This window comes from Botryllus schlosseri, chromosome 8 (assembly GCF_051294905.1).
Source record: "Botryllus schlosseri isolate E-star chromosome 8, Bs_hap1, whole genome shotgun sequence".
Lineage (NCBI taxonomy): Eukaryota > Metazoa > Chordata > Ascidiacea > Stolidobranchia > Styelidae > Botryllus > Botryllus schlosseri.
Window position 1 is genome coordinate 21,427,084 of NC_137243.1, and position 17,938 is coordinate 21,445,021.

General features: G+C 39.8%; 2 protein-coding genes across 2 annotated transcripts in view; one reads left to right on the forward strand and one right to left on the reverse strand.

The window, feature by feature from the left end:
• LOC145445031 (tripartite motif-containing 13-like) overlaps positions 1–17,938 on the forward strand; it is a 412,502-nt gene that overhangs the window by 99,099 nt on the left and 295,465 nt on the right. The gene's annotated exons all lie outside the window — the stretch shown is intronic.
• Positions 1,234–11,892, reverse strand: LOC145445028 (C-type lectin BJcuL-like). The gene is made up of 2 exons (XM_080323128.1): positions 11,716–11,892; positions 1,234–1,717 (listed from the first exon to the last, which is right to left on the reverse strand). The coding sequence occupies exons 1-2, from the start codon at positions 11,826–11,828 to the stop codon at positions 1,468–1,470; spliced, it is 363 nt and encodes a 120-aa protein (XP_080179254.1). The 5' UTR covers positions 11,829–11,892; the 3' UTR covers positions 1,234–1,467.

A 17,938-nucleotide genomic window follows, 5' to 3' on the forward strand; every position in this document is an offset into this window, starting at 1 on the left:
CCCCTACACTAGTTCATCCCAACGGTCTTCGAACATGTTTAAAAAAACGGGCAGATCATATCATGAATTCAAACCAAAGGTCAGCAGATTATCATGATCAAGCCATATTTCTGCGTGTGTCGCTTACTGGCTATAGTACCCAATACATTGAAGAAGCCGAAACGGATGCTTGTAATGTTTCCACAGTCTATATTCACAGTTTCGAAAATCAGGAGCTCAGTTTCTTTCCGTCAGTTCTGTTTCCGTATTTCGACAACGCGTTAATCTTGTCTGCAGTATTCTCCGTTTGTCTGAAAGTCGCATCGATTGCATGGCTGCCACATTCAGGATCATTGCGAAGATGGCAGCGCAACTGCATGGAGAGTATATTCCTCTCCCTCCAGATGTCACCCGGGACCATATTCACTCGGGTGCTTGAGTCACAGTTGCCGACAGAGATGCACAAACGTTGGATGCGGAAGATTGGAACGGCTACTACTGAAGCTAATGAAGCTGAATGAACCCACCCAGAGAAGTAGCATCAATTCGCTAATTAAATTGATCTCTATTTTCAAACAGACCATTTGGCAAGCAAGAAACAGAAAAATCAGGAACAGACCGGAAATTGACACAAAATGGATCCAAAATTCAATGCTAAGAAGAATTGAAAGGAGACCCCAGATCGAGGAAGACGAGAAAACGGGAGAAATTCTAAGCGAAATCAAAGAGCGGGCACGCGCGCTAGGCTTGAACAACACTGCCCTCTTGCGGCCCTAGTTTTCCATTTCAACCTGCCATACGAGCGGATGCTACCAACACGAAGACTTTCCGCTACTCCGAAACCCAACTCGCAAGACCCTGTCAATATCGAACGGGCAGCTTCCTAAGAAAAAAAAACCAAATCTTGCATTTATTGAAAACTATGAAACCGTCAACGAATTTATGTTGAAACTTGTTATACATGTTATAATATTGTAAATATCAGTTTTTGCATACAAAACGATATTGTGTTGCATACTTAATATTATTATTGCAATTGTAGCAATAAGCTTCTTTTACATGCGATGCAATAAATAAAAAGTTGACAGCCTAACACTTTCATGCGGTGAACAGAAAATTTTCAAATTTTTTATTATTTATTTTTATATAATAAATAGAAACTTTCTTCTCCTGTAGCAAAGCGGTTACTGGCTGGAATTGAACCAAATTTTGTGTGTAGGCTTAAATTAGGTAACCTAACAATTTTATCAAGTAGTCAGTACGATTTGAGAAAAAAGTCATTTTTGAAGAGCCCATTGCCTATATTACTGTACAGTTGCACACGATAACTAGCGACGCTTCGGGCCAAATAATGCCGCAGTCCTGAAGTATATATTGACGTTTTAAACGTCTCCAAATGTATCAACTGGGGCAATCAAGTGACATAATAATCCCATAAAATCAAAATCTTCAAAATACTTGCACCCGAAAAGTACACGAAAAATTTTGCTAAATCGCGATTTCGCAGATATAATTCCGTTTCGTCGTGCAAAAATTGTCATTAAGCACGAGCTTGTCTCCGGATGAACTCGAAATTTCAGCGCAATGCTCTTTCCCTTGATAATTATCTGGCTGGTCCGTACGCCATTCTATTGTAGTACTGTCCATCAGTCTACCGTCCGACCATTTCCATTTTCCCTCCACTTCGATATCAGTAAATCCGATCCAAGAGGTAGGACATTTGGAATCTATTATATCTCTGAACAAATTGTTTCTGATATTAATATTGATATTAGAAATTAGCGACACTTTCCGCTTGTAAAGGTCTCGTGCTCCACGGACTAGAATGAAGACAATTTTAGAAAAATGACATTGAAATATCTACTAGAGATCAAATAAAAACAGTCACCGAGGAGAGAACAGAGTTGTATAACACATGGATTAATGTGAAATCACTCTTGAGCCTAATACCCTCGCCTACCGCCGACCGACTCGCTTCAAGGGGCAACTGGTGCATTGCCGCACTCATTATTCTGTACCACAACCATAATACCATCAATTTAATAGTTATAGACGTAGAGTAATGGAAATAGTAAAATTGCTGCGAAGATGCCTGTATTTCCTGTGCTTTCGTTTGTAAATGCACATCCGCTACCCGGGGAGCATATTTCCACACCATAAGTGTGCCACAATTGAGTAAATACTTTCCAAAAACATGTTGTATTAGCCTACACACGCTTACCGCCCGATATAGCTAACGTATACGATATGGGACGGTTAGAACCCTCAACATAGTCGGTTAAAAAGCTATAGCTAGTAGTAGATATTTTATCAAAGGAGCTATGTTTACTAGGGGTATTCAAAAATGACTTTTTTTTCTCAAATCGTACTGGCTACTTGATAAAATTGTTAGAATACCTAATTTAAGCCCACACGCCAAATTTGGCTCAATTCCAGCCATTAGCCGCATTGCTACAGGAGAAGAAAGTTTCGATTTATTATGTAACAATAAATGACAAAAAATTTGAAAATTTTCTGTCCACCCCATAAAAGTGTTGGGTTATCTATAGAAACAATGTTCACCAAATTTGGTTCAATTCCAACCAGTGGGAGCGGAGTAATTGCCGTCGGAAAATTTGGATTTGAATAAAATAGTATTTACGGTGACCAATTCTTTAATTATTTATTATGGTGGTGCCCACCGTGAATACTATTTTATTCAAATCCGAATTTTTCGCCGGTAATAATTCCGCGTCCACTAGTTGGAATTGAACCAAATTCATGGAACATCGATTCTATAGATAACCCAACCCTTTCATGGGGTGAACAGAAAATTTCCAAATTTTTTGGTATATATTTTTATATAATAAGTCGAAACTTTATTCTCCTGTAGCGATTCGGCTACTGGCTGGAATTGAGCCAAATTTGGTTTGTAGGCTTAAATTAGGTAACCTAACAATTTTATCAAGTAACCAGTACGATTTGAGAAAAAAAGTCATTTTTGAATACCCCCAATGTTTACCCTAGATCAGGGCTGGCCAACCTTTTCAGCCAAAGGGCCACATTCGATTGACGAAATATTGCGCGGGCCACTTACCGCGCGAAGCGCGAATTTTTTTTTTGAAGTTCATAGGTCAATAATATTGTCACTTGAGTATATTGCGGGCCTGCCGTATATCGCTGGGCTAAGTTTGCGAGGACTGGGCTATTCGGCGCATGGACATATCGATATCGAAAGCTGCGACCAACATGCGTCAATCTTTCCGTGCCTAGGTTTCATAGTCAACGATCTTACTGCGAGCGCAAACGCAAGGTCGCATATGTTGAACGACACTTTGTCCCGTAATCGCGAATATAGTTCGACTCAATCTGATACATTAGGCGTTCTTCCATTTTCACAAAAAGGGCAACAATATTAAAAACAAGGAATCAAGTGACAACATGTTGCGCTAAGCTTGTAGAAAATTTTTACTTTTGATAAATCTATCGCAAATTATTCTGCTTTATTGTAGTGTACGAAGATATACCAATATGTGACTGGCTGATGGATCTGTCAATGCATCGGAACCGATATTTTAGTCATCACATCTCAAGTGTTGCGGCCAAACTCATCAAATTTTTGGTTGGCCTTGCAAGTTCAAAATCTGTGCAATCCATTTTTGATATTAGAAATTTCGGAAATTACCTCGCGGGCCACTCAAAACCTTCTCGCGGGCCATATGTGGCCCGCGGGCCACGGGTTGGCCGGCCCTGCCCTAGATTTTCAATTGTCAATATCAATTAGGGATGGTGTGAACGTGAGGTTCACGTTCGAGTTCTGTGTGTTAACCTCGGAAATTTGGAGGTTCGCGTTCACAACAGAACCTTAGTAGGTTCTGCACTGTGAACCTTTTTCATATATTACAATTTTCACTTCATTATGACATCTTTGGTTCGAATACATTGCATTTCAACTGCGGGCAACTCTATGCATGGCGCTGGCAGCATAAAAAAATCAACACAAAACGAGCATGCACCTTGACAATCTCAAAGATTTCACTTGCTTTGTTACAAAAGTTTGCTCGAAATATCCAGCTTTCCGTTTGTGGATATTTAGTGACTCTCTGCTGTGAGCTTGACCCGCAATCACACAACATCACGAGCGACATACACTACAAGTAGTCAGCGAAAGATGCGTATTCAACCAATCAATGAGATGGATATCGTTTTTGATGGAACAAATCTAGCAGGCGTACTGGGTCAATCTTGACTTCATATGTTCACTGTATCATAAAAACCAAATGCGTGCGATTGAGGTGTTGGTTACAGCTGTATAACTTTTGGGGTAGCCTAATTTCGGTAGCAAGTATAGAAACCTGTTTTACACTATGCCCAATCGCAATGTAGCAATACTCAGACGCCGAATACATTGTCCGGTCTGGCCAAGACCGTTATAAGGCGCAAGCTTATATTCCCTTGCAACTCCTCGTCGAAATTGCTAGCAAAGCGACGGATGATATTATGGGAGTTGGGAGTATTATATCATTTGATTGCCTCAGTTGATACATTTAGCGACGTTTAAAACGCCAATATGTACTTCAGCATTGTGGCATTATGTGGCCCGAGCCGTCGCTAGGTATCGTGTACAATAATATAGGCTATCACTTCATTGAAAGATAGGGTTGGAATTAGAAATATGACGTCACGTGACGTCATGAGGTTCACGTTCGTGTTCACACAGAACCTTTCAAAAAGGTTCGCGTTCACACGAACCTGAACCTTTCAGAGGTTCACACCATCCCTAATATCAATCCACTATGACGTCACATTTGAATATTCGTGACGTCATGGCTTGAAAATAAAAATAAAAAAATAACAAAACATGTCAAACAAGTGCCTTGTTTTGAACCGTAATTTTATACTTGATCGCTCACGCATTGAAATAGAGAGTTTGGTTCTTTGGTGGAAGGGTTTGAAGGTGCATATACCGACTTGGCAACGAATGCAATGCACGCTCCATGAAGGGATTAACTTGCGCCGCTGGAAGATCGATATTCTCACAAAAAAACAGCAACTACAAACTTACGAACGATGTCCTTCAATGCTTTAGGATGCATAAAAATGTACTAAATGCCCGTATAAGACCGGTAAATAGGCTACAGAAGCCTAAATTTAATAGTAGCCTACAAACACACGGTGATAATGTTCTGCGGCCCGCAGCGTCTTTTGCTGTTATAATGCGGCCCTTTATACGAGGGAAGTTGAGAACCCTTACCCTACTCCGTTCAGAAAAAAATTCTAATTCTGATCCAATCCAATTCAAATTCGTCAAAATTTCACAAATCCGTTTTTTTCAAATCCTAATCGTAATCCAAGCTCATCTCTGTCCGGCAAGTATGTACGATCATCATACGCCAAAAGTCATCAGTAGATCAAGTTTTTGTTGCAGTCAAATCCGTCGAAAGTTGCATGTATTTTTCACAAAAGTTGCACTAAAAGTTGCATTTACGGACAAGTTTCTTGAAATTATTAGGGTATGAGATAATCGAATCGATCCGTATCCAAGGCACTGTAGCCAAACTCAGTGTTAACGTCTTCAACAACATCAATAGCCTAAAAAATTGACCCAGTGACAATGTAATTTTTGTCGGTCTAGCCTGAATGCACGTCAAATCAGAGAAGACTTCAAATTTAAACGACAGTGACATAATTAAGCGATTCATTTACATGCACTGTCAAATATTTCCAGGAAAAGTTGGTAGCGTGAAAAATCGAAAAAGTTGCAAAAATTTGTATGAAAAAAATGAAGGAAAAGTTGCAAAAAGTTGCAATATAAGATTCCTTCAAACAGCTTCAAACAGCAACTACATAACTTCTGAGTATTTAGGAAGCTGCCGCAAGCTGTAAAAAATTTGCAAAAGTTGCAAAAACTTGCCCTAGTCATCAACCAAATCGCATATATACATTATGTTGACTTTCTTGCAACATACAAAGAACTTCCGAGGCAGGTTTATTGGAATTGAAAATTGACCATCGCGCTATGCGTTGGAAGCCGCAGAAGAGATTTAATTAAATGTCTGTATAGCACCACGCCGGCGTGCGATAAAGTTACGGTAAGAGTTGTATATCTTCTTTCTTAAATTATTCGTGATAAGATATGCGTCCTGCGTTAGCGTCGCCAATAGGGCTCGGCAAAATCGAGAACCTGAGTGATTCGCTTCTAAATCACGAATTATGCTTCGAGTCGAGTTGAGTAGTCGAGTATTGCTCATTATGGCGTCATAAAATATTGCCTTATGTGAAAGTTCGAATGTTTATACCACTACTAAGAATATATTGCCTGTTATCCATCACATAAAAGATACTATGGTATTTTTTTACCATGCCGATTTCATTGTGCTTCTTGACAATATGGCAGTTTTATCGTTGCTTTGTCATTATACCAGGCTACGGCACAGGGTTGCCACAGTTTCCACAAACTAGAGGTCGGATCGCTACGAGATGTTGATCACTGTTCTATAGTCTGTCATTTCGTATGTATACTTTGGCATGGGCAAAATAAAACCGTGGTGATCTTCATCCAGGAATGAAACAGACCGTGCGACTCTCGGCTGGTTTATATCATCGGAAATAGATTCAAATGGCTCTTTGTATTCTGAAGGCGGGCGGCCCCTGATCCAGGCCCCTACCTCTGCCACTTGTACGCGTTGTCTTACAAAAGCGTAGAACGATATGGGCCGTGCTGGCTGCGCTAAATACTATACCTGAGTGATCGAGTATTAAGCTTTCAGTCGAGTATTCGAGAATCACTCATTATGAAGTCAAACAACATGGAGATATATGGAATGTTCAGATATACACCTTTTATGCTGCCACAAGGAATATAATGCCCGTTGTACATCACATTAAAGGTACTTTGTCTATAATTTGCTCATGCCTATTTCATTAAACTGAGTGACTTTGCTGTGGGCTAATTACGACTTCAGCGATATGTCATATTCACTAACGTGCGTGGCTTTGGTATGATGCGATACAGCCAATCGAGGTTTCAACTTTCGCACATTATAAAATACGTTAGAAACTATCATTTTCGTTGATAATGACGATACGCAGCGCATAATTTCAGAAGGGAAATTGTAACAAGTTTCACATTTTTTGAGATAAATCCAATTTTCATGGAATTTTACTTTTCAAATTTTACATACTAAAACTAGCAACCTTATGCATGATGTAAAAGCAAAAACGGAAGTACTTTGACAATACACCATGAGAATTTTGCGTTTGAAAATTGCTTCTTCAGTGTTACAATTGCCCCGTACCCCGGGACAATTGTAACACCAGTATTGTGAATACGTCATTTACGGACAAACTATACAAATAAAAGTTGTGATGCAGAAAAATCGATATTAAACAGCTGTAATATTGAAAACAAAAAAAAGAAGGTGGATATGCTTTTGAGTTGCGCCTCCTCGCTATTTTGGCATCTCAATTCTGAATACAGATAGCACTTTGGCACATTATTCACCCGACAAAGTGTAACAAGAAACAATATAAGCTCAGCTTCCTAGCAATCCGTAGCTACGCTTATTATTATCTTCCAGATGTCTCTACTAAGTTTATATAGCTCCCTTTCTTTTTGTTTAGTCCATTTTGCTCTCAGACGATATTGGTGTTTTAAGTATTTTGAAGAACAATTTCACAATAAATTGAGAAAGGTAAACTGAAAGCGGCTAAAATTGAATAAATTGGTCGGCCGTGGTATAAATTGACCATAAAAGTATATTGTCATACATGCTATTGGTTATCAATATGGAAATTAATGACATCCAGCGTCCCCCTTCGATTCGAATGTGTCCAGTCAATGCCGGTAGAAGACGACGGCAGTACTGGAACCGGTATTATATTACCGATTAGCCCCGGGTTAAAAGATATACCATGATTAATTCGATGTTGATATACGATGAACAAATGATCATTTTACCAGTACACGAGGAATCTTATTCAGCATTGGCAAGAAAAAATCATAACGGGGCACGCCCGGTCGTGAAACTTTTGCCGATTCGGTGCTTCCATTGCCGTGCCAGTCCCAGTTTTCATATCAACATGGTACGCTGTGGCAACATCGTTACAACTATACAGCGTGATCTGTAGCAATCCAGGCAATCCAATATTTACTCAGTTGCAGTAAATCACGTTTGTTTCGCGATAAATTCTTAGCTTCGCGCATCAGCTAGCTCTAACTTTAGCAATACCAAGATAAATAGGTAGCTCCCTTGCATTTAAAATATAAAGGAATATTCTTTAATCCTACTTGCGGTCGCGTCCATTTGTACCAGGTCTCCGGCACTACTCGAAACAATAAACTCGCGCCACACGACTTGATTCATTAGAATAAATGCTCGATTCAGATTCCAACTCGAATCAGTGGCGGCTCGTCCTATAGGGCAACTGGGGCATTGCCCCACCTAACATTCTGTTCAATAACAATTCTTTACCATTTATAGACGCACACCTATCTATATAAACCGAAATCACAGTGAAAATCGTATACTTCTTGTCCTTTCGCTTGTAAATGCCCATATATAGCGAAGTCTCTGCGAAAATCGAATTCTCTTCTGTGTTTTCGCTTTGCGAATGCCTAGCCGGGGCTTGCCCCGGTAGCGCTCATAACCAGGGCTTTGGAGCAGCCGTAAATTTAAACTGCTCCAGCTCCGGCTCCGGAGCTTTCTTCTATCATACAGTAGCTCCGGCTCCAGCTCCGGAGCCGCATTATTACCACTGCTCCGGCTCCAGCTCCGGCTCCGGCTCTGAAATTATCGAAGGGCCTCTTTATATCAGGGGTGGCCAACCTGCGGGCCAAATGTGGCCCGCGAGAGGGTTTGCGTAGCCCGCGAGGTAATTTCCCATTATATTATCGTAAATGAATTGCTCAGATTGTGAACTTGCAATGCCAACCAAAAATTAAAAGTCTGGCTTCGACACTCGGGATGTTGATGACTAAAATATCAGTTCCGACGCATTCGAATCAGATCCACGGTCCAGTCACATTTTCAGTAAAACGTCGTACATTACAATAAACTAAAATAGTAGTGAAATTTTTTCTTCACGCTTTGCGTGTTTAAATGTCACACGATTACTTGCTTGGTAGCCTACCCTCGACTGAAAATGAAAAAAACGCCTAATTTACCCGATTGAGTCTAACTGTACTCGCAATTACGGGAGAAAGTCTTTTCGCGGTTGCGCTCGCATAAAGATCGTCGATGGTGAAATGTAGGCACAAAATGATTGTCGCATATTATCGGAGACCTTCGATATTGATGTGGACAGACGCCGAATAGTCGTGTCCTTGCAGACTGAGCCTAGCGGGCGGTATGCAGTAGACCCGTAATATACTCAAGTAATAATATTATTGACCTAGTTTATTTATAAACTTTGAAAATTTTACCCGCTTGGCGCGGCTAGTGTACCGCGCACTCGTTCATCAATTTCATGTGCCCCTTTAGCCGAAGGTTGGCCATTCCTGGTCTATATGGATTACTAATCTAACCATAGGTTAGTTATCTATAGTCATCTAGAGTCTGTCAGCCGTCAGTAACATCCGATATAGCAACGAAGACATAGGGGCCGCCGTGCCGGCTTGTGACGTCATAAGGAATACTTGTCAATTGTCGATAACAACATAGTTGCAGCACTTTACTCTATGCCATTGCTGTGCACAGCATTAAAATTCAGGCCCGCTGTTAATAATGATAAATCAGCAGATGTGGTTGTTGAATGTATAATAGCATCTTATAAAATACGTCGGAGCCGGAGCTACTCCTCAAATAACGGGCTCCAGCTCCGGCTCCGGCTGAATTTTATGTAGAGCTCCGGCTCCGGCTCCAGCTCCGGTGAAAATGCACGGCTCCGGGGCTCCGGCTCCGGGCTCCGGCTCCGGCTCCAAAGCCCTGCTCATAACAAGCTTTCACTGTCTATTCTCTCAAAACCGCGCACAATAAAGAAACGGTGATTTACTCTCTCCTATTCATAAAATTACCGAGCAACCGGGGCACGATAGCTCTGTGCCCTTAAGGTGTGATGTAACAATCGTATCTATAGCTGAACTCTGTTACCGTCATATGCGTTTAGTCGACCTTTGCTGGTATAGGTCGATTTTAATGGGGTTTCACACCATGAAAACTCTTGAAACTTGTTATGTCATGTCGTGATGGTGGTATTTAACACTGCGCCAAGTTTCAGGGTTTCTACTTAAAGTTTAGGGTAGTAATTCCGTTTCCGAAGTTGAGTGTGGGCTGATCCGTCATGAATCGCAAACAGATTTTACTCAAAAGCCGGTATTGGTATCCATTGGTTTTCACGGTGTTCAATACTGAGATCGGTTATGACATTTGGCACGGTAAGTCTTAATGTTAGTATCGAACGCTGTACCAAGTTTTAAGTTTGTCACTGAACTGTATTAGTGGTCGTTTCGTTTCCTAATTCGAGTGAGAGCTGACTCGTCATTTATCGCTAACAGATTATACGCAAAGCCGGTATTGGTCTCTATTGATTTAAACGATGCTCCTTACCTAGATCCGTCATAAGCTTTTGCACGGTATGTCTTGATTTTAGTATCGAACGCTGTGCCAAGTCTCAAGGTTGACACTCAATGATTAGGGCAGTAATTTCATTTTCAAGGCCGAGTATGGTAGAGATGTGCTCCGATCTGACACTTTAGCCTACAAGGCATTGCGGATTTCACGCAAAAGCCGGTGTATCTGCGGTAACGTTAAGTGAGATGATGATATCATTCTCAGTTTGCATTGAAATATTTACTTTGATCGTATATTCTCCAATGTCAATTTCACCGTGAAATTGTGGCCTTCAAGCCATTTGCGTACAACCCCCCCGTCACTTGATCAGACTATTCCTCAGTAAATTTTACGCAAAATTCGGTGTTGGTCTGTTCGCATTAATTTTGACAGTGTACCATACCGAAAAGGGCCATGAGGCCACTTCTCGATAATGTCATGTAACAGTGTACCAAGTTTAGGGCTTTCATCCACGTATTTATTCGGTAATATATTTTTCAAAGGCGATTTCGCAGCAGACCTATAAGACAGTAATAAAAACGTATGTGTCGTGTTACAGTCTCCAGTTTCAAGGCCAAAATCTCTTATGCTGTACCGAGACCAAATTTCCGAGGCTGCTATTCTTAGTCCTTTACAATGATGTTTTGGATTCAATAGGACAGGCCCAATCTATGAGATAACAATTGCGTATCTGTCCGAATTCGTTGACCTTTCCAATTAGGCTTACGCTATCTCTCGAGTTATAGTCATTTCCATTTCTGCAGATAATTAGTCAGGTCTAATGCGAACATGAACCGTGTTGAATCTTTGTTCCGTACGCCGTTTACGCAGTTACCACACTTCAAGTCACAGCTCACCAGCGGACCTCTCGTGGCACATACGTTAAAATCACTGTTGCCGGGAAATTCATGTTACCGTACCATCATTAAGTTACTTGTTTACGTTGGAAAACGCCATTGTGACGTCATCTTGATAAAAAATCGCTTGCAGCCCTTGCCCCACCACCCGATATTGTCACGAGCCGCCACTGACTCGAATCATTGTGCTCAACCGAACAGCTATACAAGTTGGCAGACTAGGAATCACAATAAGGAAGATATGTCTGTTTTAAAATGACTGATGCAGTCGAAACGCCGTGAATGTCAATAAAAACGAAAGCCATCAGACGAATCTATAGAATTCACGTAATGCACACACTATTGCTTACTTCACCACGAGGGGGTCTCTTAGAGTTGCTGCTGCCAGCCTTCCGTGATAGTTTTGACAGTTGGTATCCGCAGTCTGATAATCGGATTCGTTCAGGAAACACTTATAAAACATATTCCCCGACCTTTTCCATCCCAGAGCAGTATAGAACAAAGCGGCAACATCAATCAAGACAGCGCTCAACTGTAATTGAAGCTTTGTGAATGTGTACTGGCTATTAGCATCCGATTCTGGTTCAAATTGTAATCCTGACTTGATTCAGGATTATTCAGGATATTTCATATGAAGTTGAAAACTTGGTGATTTCGTCCATCTGCGTTATGAATGAAATTCATTCAACAGCAGAATATTTTAGGAGTGTTTGGGGTTCTTGGCGTTTTCGCTTCTGTGAATAATTAGTTTTTGGTCAGTGAAATGAATTCACACTTTCTTGCCTTCTCCAAATTTCGTGTCAAAGTCAGCGATCTGCTTCTAATGATGACTAGAAACCACAACACCGCAGCCAGGTGGTTATAATGTGGCCTATTAACATATTCGACATGTGCTATCTTGAAGGACTATTTATTGGAAGTAATTTTGACTAAAAATCTTAACGTTTGTTAGAAATTTGCTGGTTAACACACGCATTTTTTAATCTACTCAGATTTGGTTGGCGGGTCAGATGGAATCACCTGGCGGGCCGGATGCGACCCGCGGGCCCTATGTTTGACACTCCTGTATTAGAGCATTAGGCACCTTATGATACGTTGCTCCAAGGTGTGTTCTGTTTTTTTCGATGTCCCATTTCTGTCTCGCAAATAAACGAGAAGAGCAAAGGAAGTCACGGTACCTCGTGATTGGTTCTTTAGCTCAATCTAACTTAAAAGTTCATAACAGTTCAATAACCTTAAAGTAGCTTTTTAGACTACGACCAAAATCTGAGTTTTTGTGGCATCGCGTGACCTGAGCCTCACCCATGAAAAAGAATTCATTTTATTATTGCAGTAGTATGCTACGATTTCACGGACATGTATGACATACAGAACACGCACACCACAATTCTACTCAACACAGCACATGTCTGAACGCACGCGATTTCAAACTTGGGGGGAGTAAATTCCTGTGCGTGTCGCATTTGTACTACTGTCTAGGGATGGTGTGAACGTGAGGTTCACGTTCGCGTTCTGTGTGTGAACCTCGGAAAATTTGAGGTTCGCGTTCACAACAGAACCTTGGTAGGTTCTGCACTGTGAACCTTTTTCATACATTGCAATTTTCACTTCATTATAACATCTTTGGTTCAAATTTATTGACTTTCAACTGCGGGCTACTGTATGCATGGAGCTGGAAGCATAAATATTCAACACTAAACGAGCATGCCGCCCTTGACAATCTCGAAGATTTACTTGTATTGTTACAAAAGTTTGCTCGAAATATCCAGCTTTCCGTTTGTTCATATTTATAGTGTCTCTGTGCTGTGAGCTTGACCCTCGATCATTTGACATCAAGAGCGAAATAAACTGTATTTTGTCAGCGAATGATCCTTATTCAACCAATCAATGAGATTGTTATCGTCTTCTGATGTAAAAATCTAGCAGGCGTACGGGGTCAATCTTGACTACATATGTATACTGTATCATAAAAACCAAATCCGTGCGACTGGGGTGTTGGCTATACTGCTGTATAACTTGTTATTCGGTAGCAAATATAGAAACCCATTTTACTCTCCGCTCAATATCCATGTGGCAATACTCAGACGCCGAATGCATTATCAGGTCGAAATTGTTGGCAAAGCGACGCAAGATACTGACTTTATGGGATTCTTATATCATTTGATTTACCCAGTTGATACATTTGACGACGTTTCAAACGTCAATATGTATTTATAAGTACTGAGCTATTATGTGGCCCCGAGTCGTCGCTCGGTATCGTGTACAGTAGATTAATATAGGCAATCACCTAATTGAAATATGGGGTTGAAATTAGCAATATGACGTCACGTGACGTCATGAGGTTCACGTTCGTGTTAACACAGAACCTTTCAAAAAGGTTCACGTTCACACGAACCTGAACCTTTCAGAGGTTCACACCATCCCTACTACTGTCTACTCAGATTGCAAGAACGTGACTATTTGGTGTCGACTTCCGACAGCAAAGCATATCCATATCGAAAGGTTCGGCCATCCAGCGACGGTAATTTTTGGCCAAGGTTTTGTAGCCGCTGATGTTTTTTGCACCGCATTTTATCAGCAGCACGTCTTCACGTGCCCCTACGCAGAAAGGCTTAGTCTCGAAATTAATGATAAGATCTGAACTCGCTCGTTGCACACCCATACACTAGTTCATCCCAACGGTCTTCGAGCTTGTTTTCCAAAAAAAAAACACCATGACGAATCTTATCATAAATTCGAACAAAATATCGGTAGATTCTCACAATCAAGCCATATTTTCTGCATGTCTCGCTTACTGGCTATAGTAACAAACACATTGAAATCGGATATGTAAAAACCCTTGAAGGGGTAACTTGGAAATGTGAGTCTGTAATGATGGTAGTTACTATTATCCTCGTGCGTCGCGCTACTCGAACTGTTAGTACGAAAAGACGATGATTGTTCAGCGAAATAAAGCTGCAAGTAAATTTAACGTAATTTTCCCAGCCTGTCGCCGGCTCAGACGGGCTTATACACTTTATGACTACCACTACACCGGCTTTTTGCTTAGTAATATTAGTGCGAAAATATTAATTCACCAAGGGTTATGAGAGACAAACTTATTGTCAAAGCTACGATTAGGATTTTACGATTGCGTCGCAACTACAAAAATTATGGAGACATTGCCCTTGAATTTCCTATTAGGTTTATTTGGATTATCCCACGTCAGAAGAAGTTAACAATTACACTGGTCAGCAAAATGAAAAAAAATTGACAGAACATCTGAGAGCCGTTTCTGGGGTTTTCGAGGTTGCTGATTACGAATATCACAATAGTTTGGCCGGATTGTCTCCCCTCGAGTCCGACTCGAGTCACGATTTTCTGATGACTCGACTTGACTCGAGTCATTTTCTCAAAATACGGAAATGACTCGACTCGACTCTGTGTATTGACTCGACTTGGACTCGAGTCATTGCGCATGACTCGAACCAAGTCATATGACTCAATAATCAAACGGCCAAGACCGACATTTCATTGTAATTTCGAATAATAGTAGTATACCTAAAGTATCCGTATCAAAAGAGAAGCTTAAAGCTGGTATCGTTGATAGTTTTCAGATTCGAATACGGATGGAAGATTCTAATTTCATATTAGGATGTTTCACGGCATGGAGTTTATCCTAAAATATAGTAAGTAAAACTTTTCAGTTGATCACAAAGCACTCAACTACAAACAGTCGGTCCGAAAATTAGTATCTGCATATGGAAAACTTGGAACAAACATGAGCTCAGAAGTTCACTTCCTGTTCAGTAATCTTGATATATTGCCTGATGATCTTGTTGATTAGCAAGGGGAGAGGTTCCACCAAGACATCAAAACAACAAAAGAAAGATATTAGGGCCGATGAGATGAACATATTATGGAAGACCTTTACTGGAACCTTTCGAGAAACTGCAGTAAATTGCTCACAGGCAAAAATCGTACAAAAGAACAATTGTGATTTAAAATAAATGAATAATATTATATTCCGATTGAATATTTAAAATTTGCAATAGGTGGTTGACGTAAAGCCGATTGAATTAATGCCACGTTAATTGCATATCTCGGTAAATACTTATATACATGACTGGAGTTTATTCATGTACATCAGTGGTTCTTAACCTTGCCTCCAGCGCCCTCCAAGTGGCCATTTGGATTTTGAAGGGGGCGGAAACGCTCTGGGGGCGATATAGGGGGCGCTGGGCTCAGTGGGCGGTATGCGGGGCGCTGAAGCAAAATAGCTTCGCAGTAGATGGTGTAGTATAGTAAATCATATCATTACCGAGTTTTCAGAGCAAATTAACATTCGACAAAACATGTCAAATCTCAAATTTTTTCGACGTTTGCTACATGTGTTTTCTCAAAAATTACACATCTATACAAGTTTTTTACTTTTTTTGTCGCGCTGCTCGCGAATTACCGCTGCCAAATGTCTGAATATTGGATACCCTTCCCCCACGAAGATATACGCATTACTTATCGAAATTAGAAACTTATGAAACTTATGAAAACTTATGAAACTTATGAAAACTTATGAAACTTATGAAAACTTATGAAAACATATGAAACTTATGAAACTTATGAAAACTTATGAAAACATATGAAACTTATGAAAACTTATGAAAACTTATGAAAACTTATGAAACTTATGAAAACTTATGAAAACTTATGAAACTTATGAAAACTTATGAAACTTATGAAAACTTATGAAACTTATGAAAACTTATGAAACTTATGAAAACTTATGAAAACTTATGAAACTTAGGAAACTTATGAAACTTATGAAAACTTATGAAAACTTATGAAACTTATGAAAACTTATGAAACTTATGAAAACTTATGAAAACTTATGAAACTTATGAAACTTATGAAACCTTATGAGACTTATGGAAACTTATGAGACTTACGAAAACTTATGTAGCTCATGAAAACTTATGAAACTTATGGAAACTTATGAAGATAAAGAGCTCTGGGATGAAGAGCCGTTCAATATAGGGTGCCTTTATTTTGTGCTAGGAAACTTATGAAACTTATGGAAACTTATGAAACTTATGAAACTTATGGAACTTATGATAACTTATGAAACTTATGAAACTTATGGAAACTTATGAAACTTATGAAACTTATGGAACTTATGATCACTTATGAAACTTATGAAACTTATGGAAACTTATGAAACTTATGAAACTTATGAAACTTATGGAAACTTATGAAACTTATGAAACTTATGGAAACTTATGAAACTTATGATAACTTATGAAACTTATGAAACTTATGGAAACTTATGAAACTTATGAAAACTTATGGGAATTTATGAAACTTATGAAACATGAGGTGAATTAATTCAGATTCGAAGTTTATTGTGAGGCCATTGTCTCAGTATTCGATACCAAATAGGGATTTTTAAATCATGATTGCAATAATGGCAATCCACATTTACATATACCAGTGGTTGTCAAAATTTTCTACCTCGCGGCACCCTCTGTAAATGAAAAATAGTCAGCGGCACCCTAGCATTATCGACTTTTTTTGGCTAGCAGCACACTGTAAACTACCGGAAGATTTGACAGCACCGATAGACACACGGAGGTGATCTCTGACGAAGCTATTTTACCTATTCGGTGACCGCGAGTAGGCTGATTGCAATATCAATTTATATACTTGAACATCGACGACACTTCATTTCTTGATGGTAATTAGGAAGGCAATGAGGTTTTGAAAACCGCATTGTCTCACAGGCGCCAGTATGTCTGCGATCAATCAACGCATCGTACAAAACTGGATTAACCCTTCTCGGCACGCGATACGTTTGGTAAACCGATTTCGCGAGGATATTGGTTGTCGGCATGACAGAAATTATATTTTTACAAATAAACTTCACATCGAGACCGACGGATTATAATTTAGATTATTGATCGTTTTCTTTATACTACAATTATTTTAAGCATAATTTCAAATTTTCGAATGGCATACTAAAGTGTGGCTCGGCACCATGGTCATGCTGATAGTGAACAATGAGTAAACTAACGTTGAAAACGTCTAGGTATGCAATGTTCTACTTTACAATTGCATATGTTTGCTTCGCCGAGGTTCGAGATTCACGTATTATTGCTACCTGATGTATTTCGCTGGTGGGAGGGGCAAGGCATCGACAAGCGAGTCGTAACGCATCCACGCGCGTGATCTTTTATTAGAATGTTCGACAAGAAGAATGCTTAGCGTGGAATATACTTGAATAGTTCCCCTTTAGTTCGCTGAATATATTCACAACGCCACCGCTGCAAAACGAATAGGTTGTGAATTCGAGTCAGGCTGAGGTCGACTCCAGTATTCCTACCCAAGTGTTTTGGGTTTATGTAGGCATGGACTCGTCGTAAGTTTTCATAAGTCTCATAAGTTTCCATAAGTTTCATAAGTCTCATAAGTTTCATAAGTTTTCATAAGTTTCATAAGTTTCCATAAGTTTCATAAGTTTTCCTAAGTTTTCATAAGTTTCATAAGTTTCATAAGTTTTCATAAGTTTCATAAGTTTCATAAGTTTTCATAAGTTTCATA

What these genes read in the sequence shown, in the direction of transcription:
- LOC145445028 (XM_080323128.1), bottom strand. Translation starts at nt 11,828, where the DNA reads ATGTTTTATAAGTGTTTCCTGAACGAATCCGATTATCAGACTGCGGAT. An exon ending in AGAGACCCCCTCGTGGTGAA is followed by an intron (nt 1,718 to 11,715) that starts GTAAGCAATAGT and finishes CAATTTGTTCAG; the next exon opens with AGATATAATAGATTCCAAAT.